This window comes from Anser cygnoides, chromosome 1 (assembly GCF_040182565.1).
Source record: "Anser cygnoides isolate HZ-2024a breed goose chromosome 1, Taihu_goose_T2T_genome, whole genome shotgun sequence".
NCBI classification, from domain to species: domain Eukaryota; kingdom Metazoa; phylum Chordata; class Aves; order Anseriformes; family Anatidae; genus Anser; species Anser cygnoides.
Window position 1 is genome coordinate 127,942,843 of NC_089873.1, and position 26,422 is coordinate 127,969,264.

The 26,422-nt window shown below is 39.3% G+C and overlaps 1 protein-coding gene across 10 annotated transcripts in view; it reads right to left on the bottom strand.

Moving 5' to 3' along the window:
* CNKSR2 (connector enhancer of kinase suppressor of Ras 2) overlaps nt 1-26,422 on the bottom strand; it is a 219,597-nt gene that overhangs the window by 169,474 nt on the left and 23,701 nt on the right. For 9 of the 10 annotated variants that reach the window (XM_048066777.2, XM_066980934.1, XM_048066773.2 and 6 more), the window contains exons 2-3: nt 12,832-12,995; nt 661-863 (exon numbers count right to left, since the gene is read on the bottom strand). In XM_048066777.2, coding sequence (XP_047922734.1) covers nt 661-863; nt 12,832-12,995 — 367 coding nt within the window. Of the gene's footprint in view, nt 1-635; nt 864-12,831; nt 12,996-26,422 lie in introns of those variants that run through there. The other variant, XM_048066780.2, reaches the window with a different exon arrangement.

The window sequence follows — 26,422 nt, forward strand, 5'->3', positions numbered from 1 at the left end:
CGCTGGCTCAGCTCTGGCCAGCAGCGGGTCCCTTTGGAGCTGGCTGAAACTGGCCCTTGTCTGACATGGGGCAGCTGCCGGGCAGCTGCTGCTGGACTCTTCTCACAGAGGCCACTCCTGCAGCGCCCCCGCTGCCCCCCAACCTTGACATGTAAATCCAGTACACAGAGATAAGAGTACGTGCCAGTTCCAGCTACGTCTACAGTTTCAGAGTTCTTACATTGCAATTAAAAAAACTAACCTGCAAAATGCATGTTCACACACACACGGAAGTATATACTAACACCTATATCATGAATAGAATGATCACAGTTTTGTCAATTTTATACTGTCAGAGCAAGGAATCTGAGTTACGCAGGTCGAATTGTTCTATATTGTTAATAAAATATATATACAACCTAATGATGTCAGCCTGTCACTATATTGTATTTCCAGATGTGCGTAAGGCTGCAGTGAATTTAGATGTATTTTACTGGATGCTATCTGAATTTCATGATGACAGCCAATTAACAAGAAAAAAAAACAACGCTACAAACTTCCCCTGCAAATTTGTAAATGAATTCTGCTTCAATTCCCACGTCTACGTTAGATTTTGTAAAGAGGTTGGGTTTTGTGCATGTGTATGAACTGGTTACCTGTGACACATTTGGGAGATTTTACCTGTCCAACCAAGCCAGCAGACTTTTAGCTGCTCCAATGAGATCCACTACAGATGTCAGAAAATCATTCGGTAATTTGCGGCTGGTTCTTCCATCATAGTGACCGCTTCTCCTCCTCCCAGTGATGAAGTTCTGCAGATTTTTGGCAGATGCATTCAGTTTGTGAGAAAGGGTTTTCAGATTTTCTGTTTCCAAACCATAGTTCTGAAATAAAAAGAGACAAAGAACACAAAGTTAGCTCTGCTGCTGAACATGAAGTACTGAGAACAGCAAGACTGCTCTTCTGCTTCAAAACTTAACCATTCCTAATAATTAAGGTAGAAATACACCCACTCATTAGATTTTAAATGTATGGCATGTTCTGTTTCTGAAGTGCATAAAAATAGAACAAAAGAAGAAAAAATTATGAGTGATCTTTTAGCTGTTTTTAAGTGCACTGAGAAAAACACCTCAAAATGAAGAGAAACCCTAATCTGGCAGATCGATTTTCAAAGCAGTATATCACTTCCAGAAGATCCGATGGTTCTCTCAGTAGATCTGATGCTTACAGATCAGTCCCTTGTGCCCATAGTCACCCTGATTCCTAAAATCACTTAAGGAAAGAGTCCTTACAACTAGTAGAACTAGATTGCTTTTGTTGGAAGCACGTCCATTATCTTTTTATTCTTTTTAGCAGCAAAGGACCAGCAGATTCACAGACCAGAGAACACATTGCTACTCTGCACAGTGTCTGTGCTGCCCTTTTAAAGCAAAGTTATAAACTTTGCTTCCATTTAAGAGTCAGTCCCTTAAGCTTAAATATGGTCCTCTGCTATGCAGCAGACAGAAATAATCATGCAGAAATATTAAGAAATAGTACTTGAAAATCCTTCAAATATACAAATGCTGATGAAATGGCACTAGAGAATACCATAATTTCATGTTTAATTACAATATATTATAGTAACATCCGTAATTCCAACCTAGATGATTGTGTGATTCTGTGAATTTGTTGCTCCTGGAATAGATTTGTTTTCCTCACAAATGCGAAGAATAATAGAGTTATTTCAAGAGATTTTTTCTTCCCATTTTAAAGAAATAAGGGATTTCAGAGGCTTGGGCTTATTATTGCCATAGGAGAGATGAGACTGCTAAAACTACTCCTTGCCTTAACCACATCATAGGGTTATGGCCACAACTTGTTCTGAGGATGATATAAAGGGCTACTTACTATCCAGGGTGGACCATTTCCTACCACAAACGACAAAGCAGGATGCAGAAAGCACCTCATTTGCATACATAAAAATCCACTTCTTAACAATGTCTCTCATCCCAAACTGCCCAAAATTTGCTCACCATGCTAATTGGTCCATGAGGAGAAAGAATGTATTCACCAATCAAGATTAAGACTGCTGAAGCATACTTATTATATTTTTTTTTTAATTGGTGATGGAGGGAGAGGGGAAAAAAAAAAGATTTACAGCAGTTGTCACTCTCCTAATCCAAACCATCTACTGCATCTACCAAATGAACTTATCTCCTCTTTAATTATACAGGGACTCCAGGAAGATCCCACTGATGTAGACCCCAGTAAACACACAGCCCCTAGCCCTTCCACAATTTCTAATCCTGAGAAAATGCTGGAATATTACAGAAAGGAGACAGTTCAGAATATGGCTTGCCTGCCATCTCCCAGCCAGATCTTCTTCACACCTGTAAACTGAACACACTTAATGAGGAGTCACTAACATGACAGTTGTCTTTCCACAGCAGAAAATGTGGGACTCAGCTTAAGGGAAATGAACATATGCTAAGGTTGCATTTTAAAAACCTCTACAGCAACTTCTGAGGACATCCTTATTCTGGCCAGCAAAGGCTTTGTGACATGTTTATCAACCACACAGTTTCTGCGTAGGCGCTGTCTGTCCGCTGCCACCTTGCTCAATTCCCAATGAGACAGTTAGTACATTTGGGCAATGATTTTTCCACCATGTAAATATTCTATAGCAATTATACAACAGATAGAGTTAGGTTGTAAAGAAAAAATTACAAGATGAAAACAACAAATTCAGATGGAAAAGTAAAACATACTTTATTATGCAGTTAAGTGGCTCATAACTAATAACTAATTAAATCTGTCCAAATTAAAGAGATAAACATCAAATAATTTTTTATTTTTTTTTCCTGTGGTTGTTGTGGTTAAGAGAGCTTGATGGAGATCTATGACTCTGTAGGAATAAGCTGGAAAAAAATAAAAATCAGGTTTGTTCTTATTTCATTCTACTTCTTGAGCATCTAGCTTACTTGGGGGAAAGAAAAAAGGAAAGAAACAAACAAAGGATACTCCAGACAAAAGATTTATCATGGGAATTTTCTTATAAATCAGCTTGCCCTGAGCAAATTCAGGAGAGGAGTCTCAAGCAGTCAAGCAAACCAAAACCCACTGCAAGGGACTCCCATAACAACACACATTTACCATGGTGCTCACGTCTCCAAACACCAAGGGGAATGACCACAAACAGCAGCTCTGCCACATCTACTCATGAGACTTCCTTCTTTCTTTCCAATATACAGCAATGCTGAATTTCTTAATCAAGGAGGCTGTCAGTGAATGAGGTAATCTAAATACTGTGCTCATCCTCGTCAGCGTAAGTCTGAGTTTCTTCATATAGCACCTCTCAATCTCCTCACATCCCAGGTGTCTCAGCATTACTAACACTTCCACAATGGGGCCTGTGTTTCAAGTTTCTAAATCCCTCAGCACCAAACACATTCTCCTTCCTCAACACAAGGGAAAGCACCAGCGGGGTCGCCAGGCATCCAGCTGAGCCAGGGCATCCTCTGTCCCCCCAGCCAGGCCACACACAAGACCCATGGCTGGGGACCCATGCCGAGGCCCAGGCTCCATCCCAAGGCTCTCCTTTGACATCTCCAAATTACTTCACCTCTTCCTTCATCCTCCTCTCCATCACCTGGCCCATACCTTGCCCGTTCAGAGAGGCAGGTAACGGATAGCAGCCTGCACTGTGCCTGCTTGCAGTGGGAGCCTACGCTGATAACGCATAGGCCTCAAGTCCCACCAGAAAGCAAATCATCAGTAAAAAGGAAATGCTGAGCAAGAAGATCATCAAAACAGTATTCTGTGACTGAATAACAGCTGCATATATGCTTCTTTAGAAAAGCACCTCCTGTAAAAGCTTAGTGGATTCTTGTTAACATTTCAAGTGACGACTACATACATATTCTTTCTTTTTCAGATGCCTTTTTTCACTGCCAGATAAGTGGAAAGGAAGGGACACAGTCTGTTTCCAGATACATTTGTCAACTGTGTGCATTTTCTTTAACATAAAAAATGGAGGGGCCTACTTGATGTCCAAGCTACATACAATTCAGTCATACATCAGGAATGGCACTGATTTTGGTAAAGCCTCTACCTGCAATATGAGACAGATATAGCCAGAAATGTAAAATACAGAGAAATTTTAGGCAGAATATATTTTGGGGCAGCTGTGTTTATCAAAGCCTCCAAGCAGAAGGGATCCTACAACAGCAGCCAAGCTAACAAAATCCCCACTTTGTTTATCGCTAATATTTCTGGCCCACATTAAAAACGAAACAGAGTTGCATGTTTTAATATTGGAAAAAAGCTTGCTCAAATAATAACTGCCAAGTTCAATCATACTTTATACTTGATACTATACTATTAACAATATTGTTTTCTTAGAAATACGCTGCATTTATTTCCAAGCAACGTAAAAAGATAATTGCAGGCAAAGACGGCAATTCTTTGTTTTTCCCTACTCTGCATTTAGCCTGCACTAACACAAGTTGTGCTGTCATTAGCCAAAATAAATTTACAGTCACTGAAAGAAGCACAAAGAAATCTCTGCGTGCTTGTAGAGATTACTAGCAGCAAGGCAAGTCTACGCATCTGCTTTATCAACAAGGGGCCATAGAGGAAGAGTCTCTTCAGAGACACCCCGCCTCAACAGAAATGGCTCTAATGGCATCTTTTCTAGCAATCACAAAACAAGAACTTGATGAAGCTAAGCTACACAGAGTAATAGCTTGTCAGCAGGTGCTTGAGCAAAAGGTGGTGGAAGCTATTAATAGACATTTTACCTGCTAATTACTTTTCTGTGGCTTCACATGACAGTGTGAGTGATGAATTGTAGCTCGTTTCTTCACGTGCTGACAAGCAGCAGGTCTAGTCATCACTGATGAGTTTTGATATTTATTTTTTTTTGGTGGGGGGAGACAGGCCATCTGCCAGCCCTTCCTTGCACCAGCACCATAGGGTAGGAAAAGACTTCAGTCACAAAACTTTGGGAGTGAAGTGAACCTTTCTGGACTAGTTTGATGAATATTAGTTACCCTTCACCACACAAATAAAAATTAACAACAAAAAAAAAATCAGAGTTCATTTCAATTTTTTCTGTGTTAAATTCACTTAGCCCTTGCTAGTAAGCAAGTGCACCTCACACTACTAGCATGGGTTAGAAAAGAAAGTCATACAGTGCAAGCTATTTCTGTTGCCTCAGACATGGTGTCTGGAGGCTGCTGACATCTATAGAGTATGTCTACGCTGCCTGTTCCAGTGCAACACATCTATCTTAAAAAGCCAAGCTCAGGTACCAAAAGAAGTCCAAATCTAAATACACCACAGTGTGGAAGACAGACATATGCGCAATCCCATTAACAAATCCAAAAATCCCTTAAAACATATAACCTTATCACAACTTTTTATGTAACCACAAATGCCTATACATCTCCAAGCACAGAGGCCACATTAAGTTCAAGGACATCATGTGACTCCTACAAATAACCCAAGATGAAGAAATAAGCATATGGACCCCTCCGCCTATCTCCCTAGATAACTGTTTCTTCTCATTCAGCCCACAAATCTGCTGGAAAACATGTGGAGCAAAAGGCATGCCGTGACCAGTGCTGACTCTCACTGAAGCAACACAAGATGAGAACTGACACTACTGCTGCAACAATGGTGCTTGGGGGTAAAAGAAAAATAAGAACAGCTTCTGCAGGCAGGCACAGCAGATATCAGTGCTTACATCGATTAATTCTGCTGCCCCTACGGAGAAGGCTACTATGACTGTATAAGCTACAGAAGGTAAAGGATTATTTTTCTTTAGCAAATATTTGACACCACACTCACAAACATTATTTTTTTAATGGAAGAAAAAAGTGGCAACCTTTTGCAAAGACAAATATCATAGCTGAGATAGCTGTAATGTGTAATAAATGATGTGCACTGTGTAATAATTTCTGTGTAAAGAAATATAACTTCTCAGTTATGCCTGATATCTCACAGTAATACAGATAATCACAAGAATGAAACCAAGTTTTCTTTCTAACATAATTTTTTTAAAAGTTGTGGCTTTTTTTTCCACCTATTCACACACTGTTGTGAGAAGAACATATGCCTGCAAAGAAGTGGACTTAAGATAATCTCAGGCAAGCTTAACTTTGCTCCTCACTGTTTTTCAATGCTTTCATCTTCCAAATTTCATTCTTAAGCAGCATTTCTGTATGTAATATTTATTGCTTTTAAACAAGCAAACTGGAAACAGTAAAGATTAGAGCCCCCAGTTCTTGGGAAGCCTGAGGAAGTTTTTTAATTTATAATCAAAACAGCATCATGTGGATACTATGGTGCGTAGCAGCGATTTCAAAACCAGGCCTCAAAATCTGGGGTCGCTAAAAATTTCCCATGAAAAATTCCAACCTTTTTCTCCAACATTGTTTTTGAAATAAAAAAAATGCATCGTGTTCTGAATCTCCTTCTCAAAAACATTTGGCTGAACACATCCCACAAAGCATGAGGCAAACCATTTTACCAGTTTAAAGTTGTGAGCGGCTTGAGAACACAGCTTGTCATATGGAAGGTGCCTTATGTAACTTTATAACTCATCAGTTCTGCCTGCAACATATAGTCCTAACAGCCCTTCTTCCAGCATCATGAAATACCAACACTAGGGTTCTCTCCCCTTCAAATAGCACTGACATATGGGATAATTTAGAAGTTCACAACATATGATCCTTACATATCTGTTTCATAAATACAATTAGTCAATAAGAAATAAAGACAGATAGTTCAAATTGCACTTATTATTTAATAACTACAATAGATTTATACTGATTAAAAGGCAGATGGTTTCAAAGAATATAAATATTTGTCCTAAACATTTGCAGTCAGAAAAAAATCAGGTACATGACAGCTACAGTCCTGAAGAGCCTGGTAAAGATTATTATTAATCATCCTCCCCTTTCCTGAAAAAAACAGCTCTTTTCCCACAGCACAATCAAGTAACACATCAAAAAGCCAAGCCCTAGTTATGCTTTGTTGCACTAATAGAGCAATTATATAACTATTCGTCTTACTCTTATTCAAGCAGCAGATTCTACAAGACCAAGTGCTCATTATTTTTTTTTATTTTTTCTACTCGCTCATGTAATTTTGGCCTTAGTCAGCCAGGTCCTGTTATTTCTCCAGAATTCAAAATACCGGTTATATATTCAGGTAAGTGCATTTCACAGATTCTTAAGCAGCTTATCAGCAGTTTCAACAACAACAACAGATTGTTATGAACCCACTACCACTTTTGAAACATTTTACATTGCAACAGTCCTTTTTAATCGGTCTGCTTTTAATCAGGGTATATATTTTGCACTCGCCCACAACTCAGAACAGCCCAAAGAAAAAAATCAACTAAGAAAAGTATCTATCTACATAGATAGCCAATTTTTGAGATAGGTCAGAGGAAGGGCATTCACATTTGCCCTTTGCATATGGACATATTTACTGCCTTTGGCATACCACAGGCTTTACTGCAGTTCTGTAGAAAAGATCTACTAACAGCAACAAACATTTTCAATGTGATCTCTATCAGCTAACATACACCCTTTAGGTCCTTGTTTTTATTGATCCAGTTATGGTCTTTTGATTGAGGATATCCTTCTTTGCAGTAAGTTAGCTCAGGCTGAAGACAGGAAGGCAGATGACATACAAGTAGAATTTTAACTTGCAAAGGGCAAGAGTAAAAAGGGTAAGTAATTTTTATGCTGTGAGCATGCAGAATATTAACAATAAATTGTAACTTCAGTACACACATTTCCATTCTGGAATGAAAGCCTTCCTCATTTAGCACTACAGTGATTAAGTGTAATATTCACTATTACTGACAAAAGTATTTTTAAGATCTGACTAGTGATAAGGGCAAAGGAAAGTATGTGTGTGAGAAATGGCAAGAAGATGAAATTAAGATAAAAGGCATAATTCTTAAGAGGAATTGAATCATTCATGGTTAAAGTAGATCTACTTTTTAAAACATTTATATGCAAATGAATATGTGTTAGTGGTAAATGATAAGTAATTTCAAGTTGTTAGCACACACACCAACATTTTGTCTGCCAAATAATAATGCTATTTCATCTGCTGTAATCTTCTAGCTTTACAGATTCAGATGTACAGTGTATAATAAATTCCTCCACAGCCACAGTAAATTTAAGTAACCTGCATGAAACCAGTACTAAAATCAGTATTCTGTACAAAGTGAAAAACATTTTTTCTTTTAAACAAAAATCTCTTCTACACAAATGCAGGTTCCCTGAAAAATATTTTGCAAATTCATAGAGCTTTAACTAACATGTTTGCTTAAATAAAATTTGAAAGCATTCAAATGTAATTTGTGAAGTTTTCTAAATATTCTTATCTTCTCCGGATAAAATATTTTCCACTTCAAGTTCTCATTTAAAAAAAATTGTTCACGATGAAATGAAAATAATTTAGTATTCTTCATTCAAACAAAACCTACGTTATAGTTTGGAAAAGCAAAGCAAAAACAAACAAAAACAAACAAAAAACACCACTACCAAAAAACACCCTTAAGCATCAATATATTGTGGTGATATGTCAGGAAAATTGGATTATTTTCTTAAAGATGGAAGAAGAAATCTTTGGCTGTGCAATCTTTGTATTCTCCAGACAGCAAGGCAGAAGGTAACATTTTCTGGGAAAAATTTGATGCCAAGGAGAAAAAGATCAGAGGCCAAGGACACTCCACAAAATATGGTCATACCCAGGTCGGTAAATTGAAACATCATCTCCTGATAAACAGAAGATGGAACAAGAATTATGGACTTTTTTTTTCCTTCTGCAAAGTTAGGTATTTCAGGAGGTACGAGACCTTCTGATGCATTTCAAAACTGAAGACTGCTACAGCAATTTGATGGCATTACCTAAGCAATCTGTTCTTCAATATACATTCCTCTTTTTGTAAGCATCACCTCCATCTTTCCTCAATTAATTTTCAGTCGGCATTGTCAAATCAGCTGTGGTTCTTAAAGCAGCCATCTGAGAAGCAAGGCTCCTGGCATTTTCTGTGTGGATGAAGGTCTGCTGCTCTGGTTTGTTTACTTATGGAATGTAAAGTATTCTTACACTAGCTTCACTGTAACGAGCATCAGGAAAGGATGAGGTTGAGGCTGGTTCTAGGTGATATTTTTTATAAGTGATGAGCAAGTGTATCTTTTATTAACTGGGAGTAGTTCGGATAAAAAAATACCATGATAGTTAACTCAGTAGAAGTTCTCCCATATCTCTATAACTGGGCATGCAGTTTCTTGGTTTATCAGTTTTCAGCCAGTTCTGAGATTTTGTCAGCATGAATCAACATGCATTTCCACATCAAGCAGGAATCTATCTGTTGGTATCACCAGCGTGGTCTTGGTTTCACATACCAATTTGAACAGAAAGGGAAAGAAAGAAGAGCAATGTATTACTGGAAACAGAGCAATTCTACAGGAATAACTCCATCATGGTGTATTCTCAAGAACTATCCAAAACCATGCTCAAACTCTAGCAATTAAATACCATCACATACCTCCTTAATTCCTGCTTTTAAGCATTTTTAAGCACAGAGTGCATTTCATTTATCTTGCCCTTTCTGATGTAAAGTTATTATAAAACAAAAACAAGCAAACAAACAAACAAAAACACAATGGCAAGAAAATATACTGAACATACTCCCACCTTCACAGACTGAAGGAGAGAGTGAAGACTCATACTACATTAGTTACAGTACTCGCTCTCTCCTGGAGCACGTTCAGCTTCAGTGACGGTATGATACATGTCGGCCCCCACTGTCATCACCAAGAATGACCTGTAACAGCAGTAGCAGCTGGGCAAAATCTTTATCCCACCTTCTCTGTAGCAGCACAGGAAAAGAAAACCTGTGAATCTCACCCCCAGGGTGCTTGCTGTCTTGTCAACAGCACAGTATGGCAGCTGGCAGCCAAGAGAGACTCAACTGAGAAGGTGACACAGGCCACCATTTGTCCTCCAAACAGCTAGCAAACACTGGAGAATCCATTTGTTGCAAGTGCTTATAACAGGATGGAAATACTGTGAGAGACCACAGCCACCCACCTTCTGTCAAATGTCAGCAAACCAATTCCTTTAAATAGGGCTATCAATCATAAGTGGTTCCCACTGTTACTGCAGCAAGCAGTTTGTCTTTTCTGCACTGTTCACAGCCTGTTTGCTAAGGAGGTCCCAAGCATTCTCCATACCCATCAAACATGGTTTGTTCAGGTCCTCCACTTCCCTCCAGGAAGAAAATACTGCCCCATGAGCTACAGACATGTAATACAAGAAGATAGTTTGCTATTTGCCATAACCACAGCTAAAGAGCAGAAATCACCAGAAGTCTTCCCCAAATAACTGTTGGAAAGGGGATAGAAAGAAGGAATCTCCTAAAGCATATCAACTATCACAGCAGCTTTCTTCACTGATAGCCCCTCTGCCTTAGAAACCTCTCTTTGCAGAGTGGGAGCAGGAACGAATGGTGGGAGGTGGTTTTGTCCTCAACACCAAAAAAGCTCTTTAGGTGGTCACTCACTGACTCAGAGAGAATGGGGAGAGGAACCAGAAGCTGCAATCCCTTTGGTTTTTAATGATTAGCTTAAAATCAGAGATTATATATGCAAGGCAAAATTAATATTGCTATTCCTATCTCATCCTACTACTGATAATTTCCAGCATCCAATTAGAACTTAATTCAGTTGGATCCAACACCTGTAACTCATGCAAATTGTATCATGAATCCTGTTAAACTCCAGTGTAACAAGAAATAAGCAGATAGCTTTCATTTCAAAAACTTGCACATTGACTACCTGCATGAGCAGTTGTCCTATGCTGAACACTCATGGGCTTAGAGTTCTCCTAAATGTACAGTCCATTTCAGAGGCTAATCAGAAGAACAGGCAAGCACTAACCAGGACACATACTTACTGATGCAATAAAAAAAAAAGGCTGTAAGTATAGGACCAGTATAGCCAAAAGGATTGCCTCTGAATTAAATTTCCTAAGAGGTTTATCTGATTGGTGAACAATAAATTCAAATTAAGTCCACTAAAATCAATATAACAATCACATTTTGTGTCCCTGAGGAGCTATCACCAGCCAACTGTGAGATTGCAAAAGCCTCAACTTAAATTAGAAGTTGAGATCTGAATGCCTGTTATCATGTTTCAGTGATGGAGTTTTCTTTAAGACCAACTCAGAAAAGCAGACACTATATACAACATGGACCAGGAAGGTAGAGACTTATTGCATGAATTAAGAATGCAGCGTTAGCCTTCACTACAAATTCCTTATTTGATATACAACTTAGTTCCATACACTATTGTCTAAGATAAGGCACCTACAAATACAAGATGTGTCTGTTTGTCTAAAGATAACATCTGTAATTATATAACCAGAAAAACAAAAGGAAATTTCAACTAACAAACAAGGTTATTTCTGTGAAAATAGGATATATTTGAAAAAGCCACAATCTGTCTCCCTTGTGTGCTTGGAAAGAATTGTCCTCAGTGTTCACCCTACCGTTAATTAAGTATTTATTTTGTTGTTTTCCTTTGCACTTTCTGATGAGAAAAGTGCTTTGTGACTAACTCTGTTTCCTTGTATGTCTGTACAATTCTTTTTTTCTTTTATTTTTTTAAAGGATTGCAGCCTTTCCATTATTTAAAGAATCAACAACACACAAAAAAAACCAGATGAGTTAACTTATCACACTGAGCTACTTCATAACACTATTACGAATACTACTCTAAAGAAGAAAGTCTAAGGCATGTTTAAAACAAAGTATTTTCCTGTATGGAAAGTCTTTTCTCCCCTTCTTTACTTTTACATTTTTAATTTTTCTTTTCACTCTCTTCATTACTCCTCACATCTATCTCCCAAAGTTGCAATAATAGAATATTCAGAAAAGCTGCTGCATATTGAGAACCCACAAGCCCTTCTGAAGAGCCTTTCAGAGTACCATCTTTGATTTCCTCTACTGGGATTCAGCTTCCTTAAAGCTGCTTCTGAAGCTTGGAAAAGTAGTGTGCATTAAAAATCTACAGAATACCACTTCAGGCAGTCAAGCAGATCTTAGCAGAGCTGTTCACAATCCTTCCTACAGCAGAGAATGCAGACAGTGTACCCAATCTATCATTAATCTTTACAATCACACACAAAAAGTTCATAAGAATGGTAAAGCCAGCACCACACCCCTCACTGAGGGGATAATACAAATTTTGCATGACGCAACCTGACTGAAAAGACCATTAGCAAAATCCCTTTGTATACTGCATCATAGATGTATGTATTATTTACACATAAGATAATTATTTCAGTATTTAATCCTTTCTACTGTGAAATCCATGCAGCTATGTTTCAGCAAGCTTGAATAATCACCTAAAACATAATTTGCTATACTCTGAGGGACTGCATAAAGGATCAGTGAAAAATGACATAGTTAATATCAGGACATTTTGTTTGTAAAGGGCAACCGGCACTCAATTACTGCTTTCAAATATACAACTATTCTACATTCCAAACCAAACACAGTCTAGTCTTCTTGTGATTTCAGGCTTTTTTTTTTCTTCCTATAATGACAGACATGGAACTCTTTAATCTCTGGTACCAAGTTATTTAACAAGGACTACCTTAGCAATAGATATTGTTCTTTATCTTTCCTTTGTTTTAAAATGTTAAATTGTTCATACATGGCATGTCAAGAGTTTCTTGAACTATTTTATATAGTTTTTAGGACTAGAAATCTGAATACACAAGTGATCAATATGCAAGTACTGTTCACTCCCTCCCCTTTTGCCCCAAGAAGTTTACCAGTGCGCAGAGCAAGTCTACTGCTTCCAAGATAAGCTCCTGGTGGCCAATTCGCGTGACTCCAAGATCTTCCAGTTCTTGATGTGTAATACGTAGTAGTTGGTCGCCACTAATCTTCTCTCTCTCAAAGTTCTTAATATATTGCTGCAGGCAGTCATCAAGACCTGCAATAACAGGATGGAAGAAGGAAAGAAAAGTTAGCAACATCTTATCCTGCTGTAGAAAATCAAATCAAAATGGACTGGAACCAAAAATCAAGCCAACAGAGGATATTTGTCCTATCTTCAAAATAAATACGTAAACATTACTAACACAAGTAATATAATTTTATGCTGCCCATAAATCATAACATTTGGAGAGCTATGGCAGCTGTGGATTTTCTACCTGTGGACAACACCAACCATTCCTGAAGCCCAAACAGAGCCCTGAATTCTTACGGTATACTGCATTATGAATGCATATCTGACAGTCTCTAATAACAGGTATATTAGCAATGACTCTATCAGGAAGGGGAGAGGAGAAGTGGGAACACAGGAAAGGAAGACTTTTCTGAGTGCTGCATAAGTTATTGCATTAGTTATTAGAGTACTATAGGAGTCCAGAAACGAGGAAAAACATTTATGCCAGAGGAAAAATTCTAAGACGAAATAGAAGTGTGAATACATTTAATGCAATGCATCCAGGAGCAACAAGCTGTCAGTGCCTTTTAACCTCTCTCCCAGCCGAACTCTGCCATTGCAGGCTACACGATGAAGAGGCACTACTGGAGGTGCCCTCTCCTAGGAACCTGTTCTTTCCTGGGACTCTTGACTAGCAGCCCGTGAAAGGACACGCAGAACAGTGGTGCAATGTCAGAGTGTGTTTTCTACTCCAAGATTGCTTGTACCCTGCTGATCTCCTGTTCTACAGGGCCAGGTCCTGCTCTGGGGCCACCCCAAGTGTAGCTGTTCAGTTTGTGTGCCAGTCTAATGATGTGTAGCTGACTACATGGCTTTGCCTGGAGCAAAGAGCACTGCAGAGCAAGAGCACACACCTCTTCCCCACCAGTCCTTGCCTCAGAGGACCAAACCAGCTCAGGGAAGCTCTGCAGCATGTCCATCTCTGTGCCAAGGGGGTAAGAAAGACTCCTAGTTTTGCAGGGGTCTACCTAAACTTTGCACCACACTGAATACCCTCTGATGGAAGAACACAATTGCTACTGAGTAGCAGGATTTGAGAAAAACCCTGAATGTATTAATTTAGCTGCGTCTTCAAAGATTGCACCTTTCAGATGGCTGTCTTCAAACAACCACAACCAGCACATATCTCCTTTCCTAATGATGGAAAGGTGTCTGCTTATTAGGTTGCAAGGCAGTGAGAACATTTTTGCTTGCTAATCAAAATGCCTGAAAAATCTCAAGATATGTGGAAGAGCAAAGATCTATCTGGCTGCTGAACAGGAGACTCACAAGAGCCTCAGTGTATAGCATAAGGCTTCTCTGAAGCTGGTTTTGTAGCATTTTCTTTTCTCTTTCACCCCCTTTAAGGTGCAGCCACACCTCCAGAGTCTCCCACAAAGGTGTTGGTGCTGCAGGCAGGCAGGGTTGCTCCAGCCCTGAGCACACCAGCACAATCTTCACATGGCTTAAACTTCTGGAATTCACACACCAAAACTAAACCACAAGCAAACATGCTATAAACAAAATCCTCCAGTCTAAGAGACCAGAAATTCTCATGAGCCAGTTCCCAGTTCCAGCAGCCTCCAACCACTTTCTTCCAGAGCTTGCCACCTCATTTCTTGCTTCTCCAACAAAGTCACTTAAAGGTTTTCTTTAACCAGCCATTGAGAGCCGTGCCTTCCATTCACTTGCCTTTTTAAACAAATAGATGCTCAAATCATTTGTATACTCTATTATAATAGCAGAGAGCAACAACGAGAGGCTGAAAGAGTTGGGGTCATTCAGCATGGAGAAGAGAAGGCTCTGAGGATACCTTAGAGTGGCCTTCCTAAAGGGGGACTACAGGAAAGCTGGGGAGGGACTCTTAGTCAGGGGGTGAACTGATAGAACAAGGAGGAATGGCTTTAAACTGAAAGAGGGTAGATTTTGGTTAGATATAAGGAGGAAATTCTTTACTCAGAGGGTGGTGAGACACTGGAACAGGTTGCCTCTATAAGCTGTGCGTGCCACATCTCTGGAAGTGTTCAAGGCCAGGTTGGATGGGGCTTTGAGCAAGCTGGTCTAGTGGTAGGTGTGCCGGCCTACGGCAGAGGGGTTGAAATTAGATGATCTTTAAGATCCCTTCCAACTCAAGCCATTCTGTGATTCTATAATCAAGTTACACACCTTGCCATGCAGCTCTCAAATGTGCTTGACTGGCTTGAGAGAAGCTAAAAATTGCTCCATAAGCCACCAATAATGAAAAATACAAGTGGTTAAATTCTCATTAAGAGCAATGACATACAAAAGCTTTTATTCTCCTTAGTTTCATTCCCCTACAGACTTGGCTACGAATTACCAGAACCACCAACATTGATCCATAAAAGGACTTTGTTGCCAAACACATGCACAGAACAGAAGACAGGAACACTAAGGTCAAAACACCACGGCCTGATGCTTTGTGGTGTGCCACACTATATTTTTGGTATTTTTTCCACTTTTTACTTAACTAATGAATACTCAGGCTTTGGCCCTTAGAACTGCTTTTAAACGAAAGTACTGTTTCACTGTAAAACACTACAATACACATATATACAGTGTGGTGTACAAGGAAGACCTTAATGTCTTTTTAAGACACCACTGCTTCAGAACATGTCAAAGAGCATGAGTCCAAAAGCATTTCAGTGGGCGCCCTTAACTCATCCAAATGCTGCCATTTATTTTACACACTAGGTAATGTGCACTACTATTAGCAAACAGATAAGTGGCAATACAATTCAGTTATTCTTTTCTGCCTGACACCTGGAAGAAAGGCTATTTACCAAGTCCCAGTTCTGTAAGAACTCACTTAGACATTTAACTTGCAAAAGAAAATAATTTTCTTTCAAGCCTTTTTGAATCCATTTGACTTGTTCTCACTTACACGCATACACAGGATACCATCATCATGAAGTATATGGTAAGAACCTTCTTGATTTATCCATATTTGTACCTATTTTCTTCAAAAGCACTCTTAAGTGCAAGTTTTCCATTTGGGAAATTAATTGCATGACCTATGTTACAAGCACCGTCTCTTGTACAGTGACATTTATTTTTTGAAAGAAATTGAATATTCTTGACAATGAACAAAATGGTTCATCTAAAATATATTAAAAATAGACTGTAGATGTGCTTTTGCTAAATGACTAAAAAAAGACAGCAGTAAGTACTTCTGATATGCCTCAACATAAGTCCCACACTGCTTACATAGACTTCTGAATGAGAATAATGCAATTAGAATATTGAACGTCATCAGGTTTCAAAAAAAATGAATTCCCAGTAAGAGACTAGCAGCACAAATCCAGAATAAGACGTGACAGATGCACTTAATAAACACTTACGGAAAGTTAATTCTAAATAAAGCCAATATTCTTCCTCCACCTGCTATCTGTGTATTTTTGTCATTCAGATGTAATATAGACAGATGCATATAGTTCATATAAGGTAAGAAAAAAAATAAAGAAAACAAAAATATTACTGACAATTGCTTGACTCACCAATTTCATAAAAAACAGATCCAGGAAAGAACAAAATAATTTAACTGTAGATTGCATGACATTTTCAGAATAGCTTGCCACAATTACTTCCCCTCACTCCCTAAATAGAATATTCTTATTAAAAGTCATTTATTTCTGTCATTTTTTTTCTTAATTAAAGACCACTAATTCTTTCTGTAAACAAAACTGCGCACTGATAGGGAATACTAACAATACAAAAGGGCAGTCAGTGCTCCTCACCCACATCTTTCATCCTCCCAGAGCCACTGCAGACAGCCTTGTTTGCCAGCAGCAAGTGAACTGCAGGGAATTGGCATTCCTGGCTTATGATGCCATTTGACTTGGGGCAGGACAAGATATACCAAAAAACATCAAGCACCTGGGCTCCATCAAGACACCCTGGAAGCCAGCGTGGAAAGCACAGATTTCTCTTTTGCAATACTGTCTTAACTGCATCCACCCAACTTCAGTGTAATAGAAATTATTCTGTCATGCTCTGCTCTTCTTCTATGCCCGGATGCTCTCATATTCAAGGATATCATACAACTCACATACTACAGGAAGCCCAGCAAATAACTCAGTTTGATGGACTATTCCCTATTCCTGGCCATGGGTGCAACTGAGGTTGCCAAATACTTAGCAGTCCTGGATATTTCAAGAACAGCGGTTTTTCTACAAAAATCAGGTTCATTATTTTGTTATGGATGTATAAGGTCCCATAGGATATTGAAGAGGTTTTGTGACATCAATGAACAAGTAACAGTCTCATATACAACAGCCCCCCTCCTCCTCAAAATAACCCCAGGATATTGAGTATATGTAAAGGCACAGGTGGTGGTAGTTTTTGTTTTTGTTTTTTTTTTTTTTTTTTTGAAAGAGTCCTCAAGTCTCATGCTCCAGCAATATCACAGACTTCCCAGGAGGCCAACTCTTCAAGAACCACTCCCCCATGCAGGATGCTTCCCACCTGAGTTTTCCAGCCAGGGAGCTTGGCAATGCTGCCTAGATCCCACTACTGCACTCTCATTACCCAGCCAGTTTGATGGGGGTCTAGGAGAGCAATTAAGGTGGGAAGATAATACATTGCACTTTTTGTCAGCCAGCATCCCACTGAGGTATTCTGTGAGCAGATATACTGTTCTCTGCATTAACAGAGAAGGAGCAACTCTCTTCATTAAGTTTAAAGCAAGCTCTGCCTTGTGTAACTAAACAAATAACAAGCAACAACAAAGGTAAAAATAAAATAAAAAAGCCACTCCAGAGGAAACTGCTTAGAAGTCTGTGCTTTTAACATCAAAAGAAAAAACTTCTCTAGAAAAGTTTCTCTTTCAAGCAGAACACAACATAGCTGTTTTCTTCCCTACTCTGTCATTGAGTTCTGCCTTCTGTGAGCCAAGCCAGAGTTCATCAAGTCATTAACAGTTTTTAATGGCTCATTGATGTGAAATTGTGCAGATTTCTATGCAGTCGATTCCCATTTTTACAATGGCACAATAGAAACTGATAAGATTTTTTCTTTTTTAACTCATATGATTTTCTGGAATAAGATTGCATGATGCAGTGCTACCCTCAGGGGAAATCTTCCATGCTTGCAGTCTTCTAACTAATAACACAATCGCACACTTCACGATCCCTCTGAGGTATTATCTTATTTTCCAAGTGTGTAACAGGTTATCTTTTGAAACAAGCAAGCCAACAAACAAACCTGTAATTCAGCACCAGAATAGGTTATGCACATCTGTAGTAAGTCAGTTAAATGTCCCTCTCTATTAAATACATCCTCCGGTTCTGATCCCACTATCTACTCTGCAAGAAGTGTTTCCTCTCCCCTCTCTGGGACTGTTCCTGTAAAAAGTGAGCTATTTGCTGAGCCTGTAACAGAAGCAAGGGTAAGGACACTGACAGTCTAAAATATGGATTAGATGTACACAAGCACGGTGGCAGTGCATCTTAGTTACAGCAAAGGTGCAAATTTGTTTCTTCTGAAAACCCAACCAATTTAGATTACCCATATTGTGTGTAAGTGGCTCCTTAAGAGATCAGTGCACCCTTAAAAAAAGTATTTCAAATGATGATAAATAATCATCGTTTTCTACGATTAGATCCCTACTCTAACCAGCTACCCAGATATACATGAGAAAATACAGCTGTAAAAATAGTGGCAACTAGGTTCCCCAAAATTTTTCCCCAAATTGGTGGGAAAGGAATTTTTCCTTAGGATTGGAAAAATACAATGAAATGACAGAGCGTGTGTCCTTATTAGTCTTCTTTCCAGTTTGGGTTTAAGGGAAATATTATGAAAATTACAGGTGTAGCCATCATACCTGAAACTTTGACAGAGGAGTATTTTTTTATGTTCCCTTGGTGAATCAGAATGAGAATGTAAACTGACAACTTCCCTTGGTATGTCCTTGTTCTGTAATCCCAGCAGTTAGCCAGCAATAATGTGCAGACAATACATAGAATTATTTTGCATGGGAGGGGAAAACACTCAGCTTTCTTAAAGTGACAGGTTTGGGGACTTTCTTTGCTTTAAATTTGAAGCAAACAAATTTGCCTTTCAATCTGGGAACAGGAAGACTGTGCCCTACCTGAACTCCATTAGTTTCACACCTTAACAAATGTAAATTCAGGCAATGGACTGTAGCACAGAATTTAACAAGTCATTAGGAGAAAAAAGTTTAAATTCTAGTTTAACATAAACTGGGCATTTAGATAGCACTATACAATGCCTTTTCAGATTGTAAACTATTATTTACAACATTTTTACCCAAATTAGCATGATGGAAGGAACTGGCAAAACATGAAATGCTCAAAAAAAAAAAATCCGTTGCTTTCTCCTTTCTCACCAGTAGACGTGCATTCAATTTAAGTCAGCTACTCTTAAGGACTGACTACATGTGGGTTCACTCATGTCACACGCCATTTTTCAAACTTAAATGTCCAATTGAGTTCCTGATAAGTTAAAACTGTGCTATCGTTCACACGTTTGCAACTAGGCTTTATCAATCTGAGGCTGGTGAGCTACTAATGTATTTGCTTTCTTTATACAAAAAGAGGCTTTCCTCATGCCAAGGAGCAAGACAATAAAACAAAATTTCTTCCTGTCTTCCAGCTCAAGAAGAGATCTGCTCCTGGGTACGGCCAGCAGCCCGGAGCAGGCAGTTATCCCTTCTCCAGCAGCTCTCACCTGGGATACACACTCAGGTGTCCTCCACAGGGGAACCACAGCGTGAGGCAAGTGATCAAAAAGGGCAGGTTTCACCACAGTTTGTACATGGGAGATGTCTATTCCCCACCTCAGGGATGTTTCCTAAATTAGGGTCTGCAGCACCTCCTAGGTCTCATATGTGACAAGCAGATGTCACAGTTGTCCGTGCCAAATGACAAAGCAGAGACCAGAATGCATTTAAGTGCTGTAGATGGCAAATGCCCACTGAGGATTGGATGGTAGCAAAAAAGTAATGTCCCGTCCCAGAGAAGCACTGCCGGTAGAATGGCAAAAGAAACAAGAGAAGCAGCTTTCATTCTGGATTGAGGAAAAAATACAGTATTTTTAAAACTGAAAAATAATAATAATAATAATTGCAGGCACTGGATTTATTAATGAAAAAATGCCAAATTGCTGAGTTACAAGAATACTTACAAAACAGCAGGGTAATCACTTTGTGTACTGGTTATCTGCAATTCCAGGCAAAAACCCTCTAACTATAAGATGTATTTGTCCATTACTCCAAAGAATTATTCACTCCCTCTCTCACTTGCTCCCTCTCCCTATATTAGTCAAAGAAAACTCAAAAAGCATTTTAAACAAACATTAAAAGTGACTGAAGGAGTAATTATTGGGATCTTCTCAAACATAACATACTTATTCATGGAATACAGTATAAGATGTTCGTCATGTGCAGCTTAGGGCCGGGTTGTTTATTTATTTATTTTTTTAAACTAGGAACCTAACTGTTGATAGTCAAAACAGTAGCTAAAAGATGCTGCTAACTGAAATATACACAATTTATTTTAGGTAATGAAAGGAAAACAGTAAGAAAAAAACACTATATCCACTAGACATATACCACTGTCGCCAGGAAAGCATGTTAAATTGCTAAATTTGTTAATTATTTAAATTTAAATAAGGAATGAAGAACTTTTAGTTCAGAAGATGTGAACTTTTAGACAGAAGATGTGGACATGGAAACAAGAAATGCAACCATAATGTAGCCTCTCGCGAAGGTATTATGAACGCTGAGATCCTGGCTAGCAGACAAGAGGTGCTGCATACAGCTGTGAGGTAAACACAGAAGGCATCGCACTGGGCTCCTGAAGAGATGCACAAAATATCAAGTGGAAATAGAATTATTTTTTAGATCTTGCACTGTACTCTGTATTTAAGGTTATTGCCAGGAGAAGGGTGCAAAGGCACCAGTAAACAAGGAGAAAGAGTTATGCCAGACGAGAACCGAGGAGCCAAAGAGAGCATTCACGAAGGTGCTGGGTTGAAACCCAATTTGGGGTGAGAGAATTACTGTCCCAAGCCAGTACTAATTCTGTAATTAAAAAAACAAATCCAGTTCTAGTAATCTAACTCTTGAATGTCTGCAGTTTCCGTGCCTACAGATACAGTCTCATTTCACAGTCGTGAGCTCTTATGAGACCTGGATAAATATTCATTATATGAGAGTGTTGGCAATAAATGGCAATTTTGTTCATCAAAAAACTGCAGAAACACCAAGACTGAACAGATCGTACCTGGCTCATCAACAGCTCTGCTTTAAAAAAAACTTGCGTGCTGAACAACTTTTAAAAGGGTTTTATTGGAGAAAAAAAAAAAAAGAAGTTAAAACAAGGAGGAGGAGAAGCAGAAACTATATATATAGACTAACTACAAGCATGATTTAAAGATATACAAGACTGAACCAGGTGCAGTGTCGAACTGGGTCTGTCTGGGATGGCATTAACCTTCCCCAGAGCAGACCACACAGCGCTGCGCTCTGCATCCGAGGCTAGCACAGTGATGGCATCGCACCCATGTCCTGGCTACTGCCACCCACATCCCAGCTATAGCCGAGCAGCACGGGCACGGCATCCAGGCCCCCTCCAGGCCACTGCCAAAGGGCAGCAGGCTGCGGATGGGCAAGAGGCGAGGAGGGGATGTTGTCAGGACAGCTGATCCCAGCTGACCACTGGGGTATCCCGCACAGTGTAGTGATCAGCAGTGAAAGCTGGGCAAGGGGAAGGAGAAGGGGGGGGCTCTCATTAAGGAAGCACTCGTCTTCCCAAGCAATCACTACGTGTATTGAGGCCCTGCTTCCCAAGATGTGGCTGAACATCGCTTGCTAATGGGAAGCAGAGAATGTTTGTTTTCTCTCTCTTTGCTCTGCACCGCCTTTGCTTGTTTTTCTTTCTTTTCTCTTTACTTACATTGTCCTTACCTCAACCTGTGAGCTTTTTTTTTTTTCCACCCTCATCATATTTTTTCCCCCTCCTCTTCCTTTGAGGAGGGGGAGCGAGAGAACAGTTGTGGTGGAGTTCAGCTGCCCTTCAGGGTGCAATGACCACAAGTGTCTAATAGGCCAAGTTTTCAATAAAATCGGTCCTTGCTGTTAGACTACTTAAAATCAGGGCTTATTATGAAAAGTTAGGCTTGTTAATTATGAGAACAATATCCAGCATTGTGTTTATAAATGTAATCATTCATATTTCTCCGGGTGCTTTTTTGTTTCCATTCTGCCCATCTGCATACTAAAGCCAAATCTTTACACAAGCACATATGAGTTTTGCTAAATATTTGAAATCTTAAAACGTGGATAATACTGCAACATCCAACATCGGGCTATATTTCTATGAAATTCAAGGATTAGTATCCCTGATTATCAATATTGTTCTCCATGTAAGAGGTTATAATTATTGTTATATTTAGGACTCTTATTATTGGATTACAACGATTACATTGTTCAACTCCAGCTGTGGCCTTTGCACACCAGAAATGCTGAAGTGTGCTGAAAAGTTAGTGTGGCTCATAATGGCAGCGGAAATCTCTTTGCTAGTGGAAGGGGGGGGAGCTTGCCAAACAACCCACAGCATCATTAAAAATCAGGAATCCCTCAAATGAAGCTAATCAAAGGAAAGCATGCACTGCTCCTGATAAACACTACTACATCCAACTGGAGGGGCATAGGGCAGGCATAATGAGAATGGTAGAAAGTGTGCATTCATCCTCATAATTGAATGTATAAAATGACAGATTTTAAATTCAGACTTAGAAGTTCAGTGCAATTTGGGAGGCATCTAGGGATAAACTAGAAACATCTGAACTGTAAGAAATCTTTCTTTCTTTTTCTTTATGAAGGAATCCCACTTGTATTCAGAACAAAGAAGAGCTAGGCTGACTGAGGACAGGGAGGTTGTTTGTTTGAATACTGTACTGTACCAGAACCAGAAGTTCTCCAACAAGTTATCCAAGCATCATCAATATTATGAAATTAGAAACAGTGAATGAAATACTCCCATAAAATTTCACAGAGGAAATCCCATCATCTCAAGGAGACATGGCCCTGACACAAGACCCTTGATAAACTGTTTTTTTCCTCCATGAAATTCAAGCTGTTTAGCTAATAAAGGCAGATCCCTGAACAGCTAGCTTTATTTCTACTGTTTCACTTGGCAGTTTTCACTCTCACGCAATCTCTCTCCTCGCCTTTCATCATGTGTACTCCAGTTTGCAGATAACCTCAAAAAGGGAAGTCTTCTTGGGTACAATCAATCTTTAACTTCTTCCTCAAAGTACCACTTTTGTCTTCCAAATATCACATGCAAACTAAAATATATTGCAACTGTTCTGGCATATAGGCTTTTTTCAGTCAGCATTATAAAATTATGGTCCTAAATACCATTCACTAAAATCGACTTTATCTATTTGTGTTTCATAAGAATTTTTATTTTTATCCTCAAATGTTCCCATTATTCCCCCCATGATTCCCTGTACATTGGCCTGCATCCCTAGCCCTGCAGGGATGTTTTCTAAGAACTTGCTACCATACATCAAAATCTAAAGAGTAACCTCCTTGCTAATTGTTTTCCCCTAAAATACAAAGCAATTTTTGAAAGAGCACAAAAAAGTTTCTCAGTATGTGTTCTGACTTTACACTTTCTAGAGGTTTCTGTTTATACTGGTGCAAAGCAACTTTGCAAGATTAAAGTTTACAAAGGGAGCAACTGTCCATCCAATGACAGCATGTGCCTTTATTACTTCTCCAGTACGTCTCTCAAGGATGCAGTAAGAGTAATGATATTAAAATACACTGAAGGCAGTACCACCTGGTTCAAGCCCAGCACCAGCACGATGGTGCCAGAGCTGGCGAGGGCGCAGTCTGCCCAAGGCAAACCCATGCTCCATCTGGTCTAGCTCCAGGGCTGCAGCTGCGACCACACTTATGCTAATTCACAGCCCCTGCCCAATGAAGAATTCTGCACCACACAGGGATGATAAACTAACAAGTTCCCAAACATGACCACAAGCATTGAAATGCAACCACCACATCCCCCAAGGATGGAAGGCTTTGTCTAAATAGGTGTGGTACCGGCTTCTCCAGCAGCTCAAAGGGACTGCGAAGCTGAAACACCCCCTCAGGACTTGAGATATGAAAGTCCAATTTTCCGCAGCTTTTTCACCATCTCTCATGATTATTTGCAGCTGTGCTTTACATGATCACATACAACTATAGGAAGTGCAAATCCGTCAAGTATCCAAGCCTACAGCAGGCATGCAGGAGTGAAAGCCTCTCCAAACTCCAAGTGAACTCTTGCAACGCCCATGCAATTCCCAGGCTTGAAGCTTTCTTGAGCAGAAGTTCGCACAATTCAGCACAGTGTGAGATTTGGGACGGTTTTAGGGTTGTGGGCAGAAAAGCTGTACATCCCCCTCCACATGACAAAGAAACATCTGTAACTTAAAATCACTGGTCGAATACTTTGATATGCGTAGGAGTGCCTTAAGGAAGAAAAGGGAAAGCTATACTTCTAATATTCATCACTTCCTTGCAGCAATACTTTAGATATCTCAGCAAGCATCCTACATCTCCACAAAATATAAATGAATCATATATTAAAGGGCAAAAAAAAAGTATAACATGTAAGACAGTCAAAAGATGTTTATGTAAGCCAAGCACACCCCTGACATTAACCAAGTAAGTAAATAAGTACTGGTTGTTCTTTCAAATGCCTTTGTATGTTTGCATCTTTACAGAGTGCTCTGGAGCAGCCACATTAAACACACTGTTGTTGTCAGAAGAAGGGCCCTCCTCTTCTCCTTCCCTCACAGGGGCTAATATATGCTATTACGCAAAATAGTCAAATAAGCTCTGCCACAGCCTTTATTATAGTTCTTCACCACGAAAGCCACCTTTGCTGCCAAGAATTTGTTAAGCTAGAATGCATCTTTTTGGAGCAAGCTGGAACATCATGTCCCTGAAGAAATAGTACAACAGTTGTCAGAGCTATACTTTACCTCAGTACTGTAGACTGCTTCCCACCATTGCAGAAATCAGTTACTAGTTTAGATAAGCCTTCAAGATTTATTTGGTGATGCCGTCAGACAGTCTATGGATCTCATAAAGCACAGCAGCTTGGCTAAAAGCAAAGCAATTCATTTTGCAATGCAAGCGATGCCTCAGCTTTGTCCTGCTGACACTCAACCTCTCTCCAGAGCAGTGGTAGATAAGATACTAGGCTTGACTGGGAATGCTTACAGGATGGCTTCCATCCATGCTCCAAGTTATTCTTCCTCTCCCAACATTTGATCTGCCTTCCAACATGAGCAAGACCATCCAGTGTACACAGGCTCTGTCTGCTTTCCCCCAGGAGGGATTTCAGTATTAAGACAGAACCCTAGTGGCATTACCTGTAACTAGACAGAACGTGTACAAATAACTTCACAAACAGCCTTACAACTTTATTACATTCTGATACGCACAAATCCCATCTATGTTAAGAAGTCAAAAACATTTCAGTTTTGAGCTTCTTGGCTAAGACAGCCTGCTACAAATTATATCCAAAGCAGAAACCTCTATATAAAAATACATGCAAGGACAGCTTTGAGTGCCTGCTCTTCCCAAGTCTCTTTCTCTCATTAAAAGAGAATAACATATACCATAATGTAAAATTTATAATATGAACTGTAAACCTGCAAATTGGGAGTGCAACCCACATAACTCGATCATGGGAAAATACATTTGTTAGTTTTCTATTTTCTTTGGCAATACACTTAAAATAATGTCATCAGCTTTGCATAAGTTGTAAATACATAAAAAAATCAACCAAAATCTGTTGTAGTGACACTACAGTTACACTTTTGCTAGTTTCTCATTTTGCATAATCACACATTAATTGCTCATACAATTTATCCATATGAGAAAAAAGCAGCAAGCAGGAATTAGATCCTTCAGACTGCATTTATCTACAGTGACATTTTAGTCTCTTTCAAGTCTCATCAATGTTATATCCCCAGGAAAGAGAAATGAATGTACACGTGGAAAGTAATGTGTGCACGCGTCACACAAAATTAATAACAATTTGTTTTTAACTATTGACTGCATAGCACTAAATCAATGACACAAAACCTCTGTCCCCAAAGATTTATGCAAAGACAAGATGAGGTATTTCATTAAATGTTAATGTTACATGATATATACATTTGTGCAAAATACTGCAGTTTAGTGCTGCTAAATGTACATGCACACACATTTACTTAGCCAGTGTAGAGGTCTAATGCTGGGAATACCTCAAGAAAAAGACTGAGACTCCCCCACTTTGATACTGATGCAGGAAACATTCAGAATTTTTGATGGGAAGGTGGAGGATGCACACCACTCTCAACCTCCCAGGCAACTAATGTAGAAAGAGGCCAGAAGCATCACAGAAAAT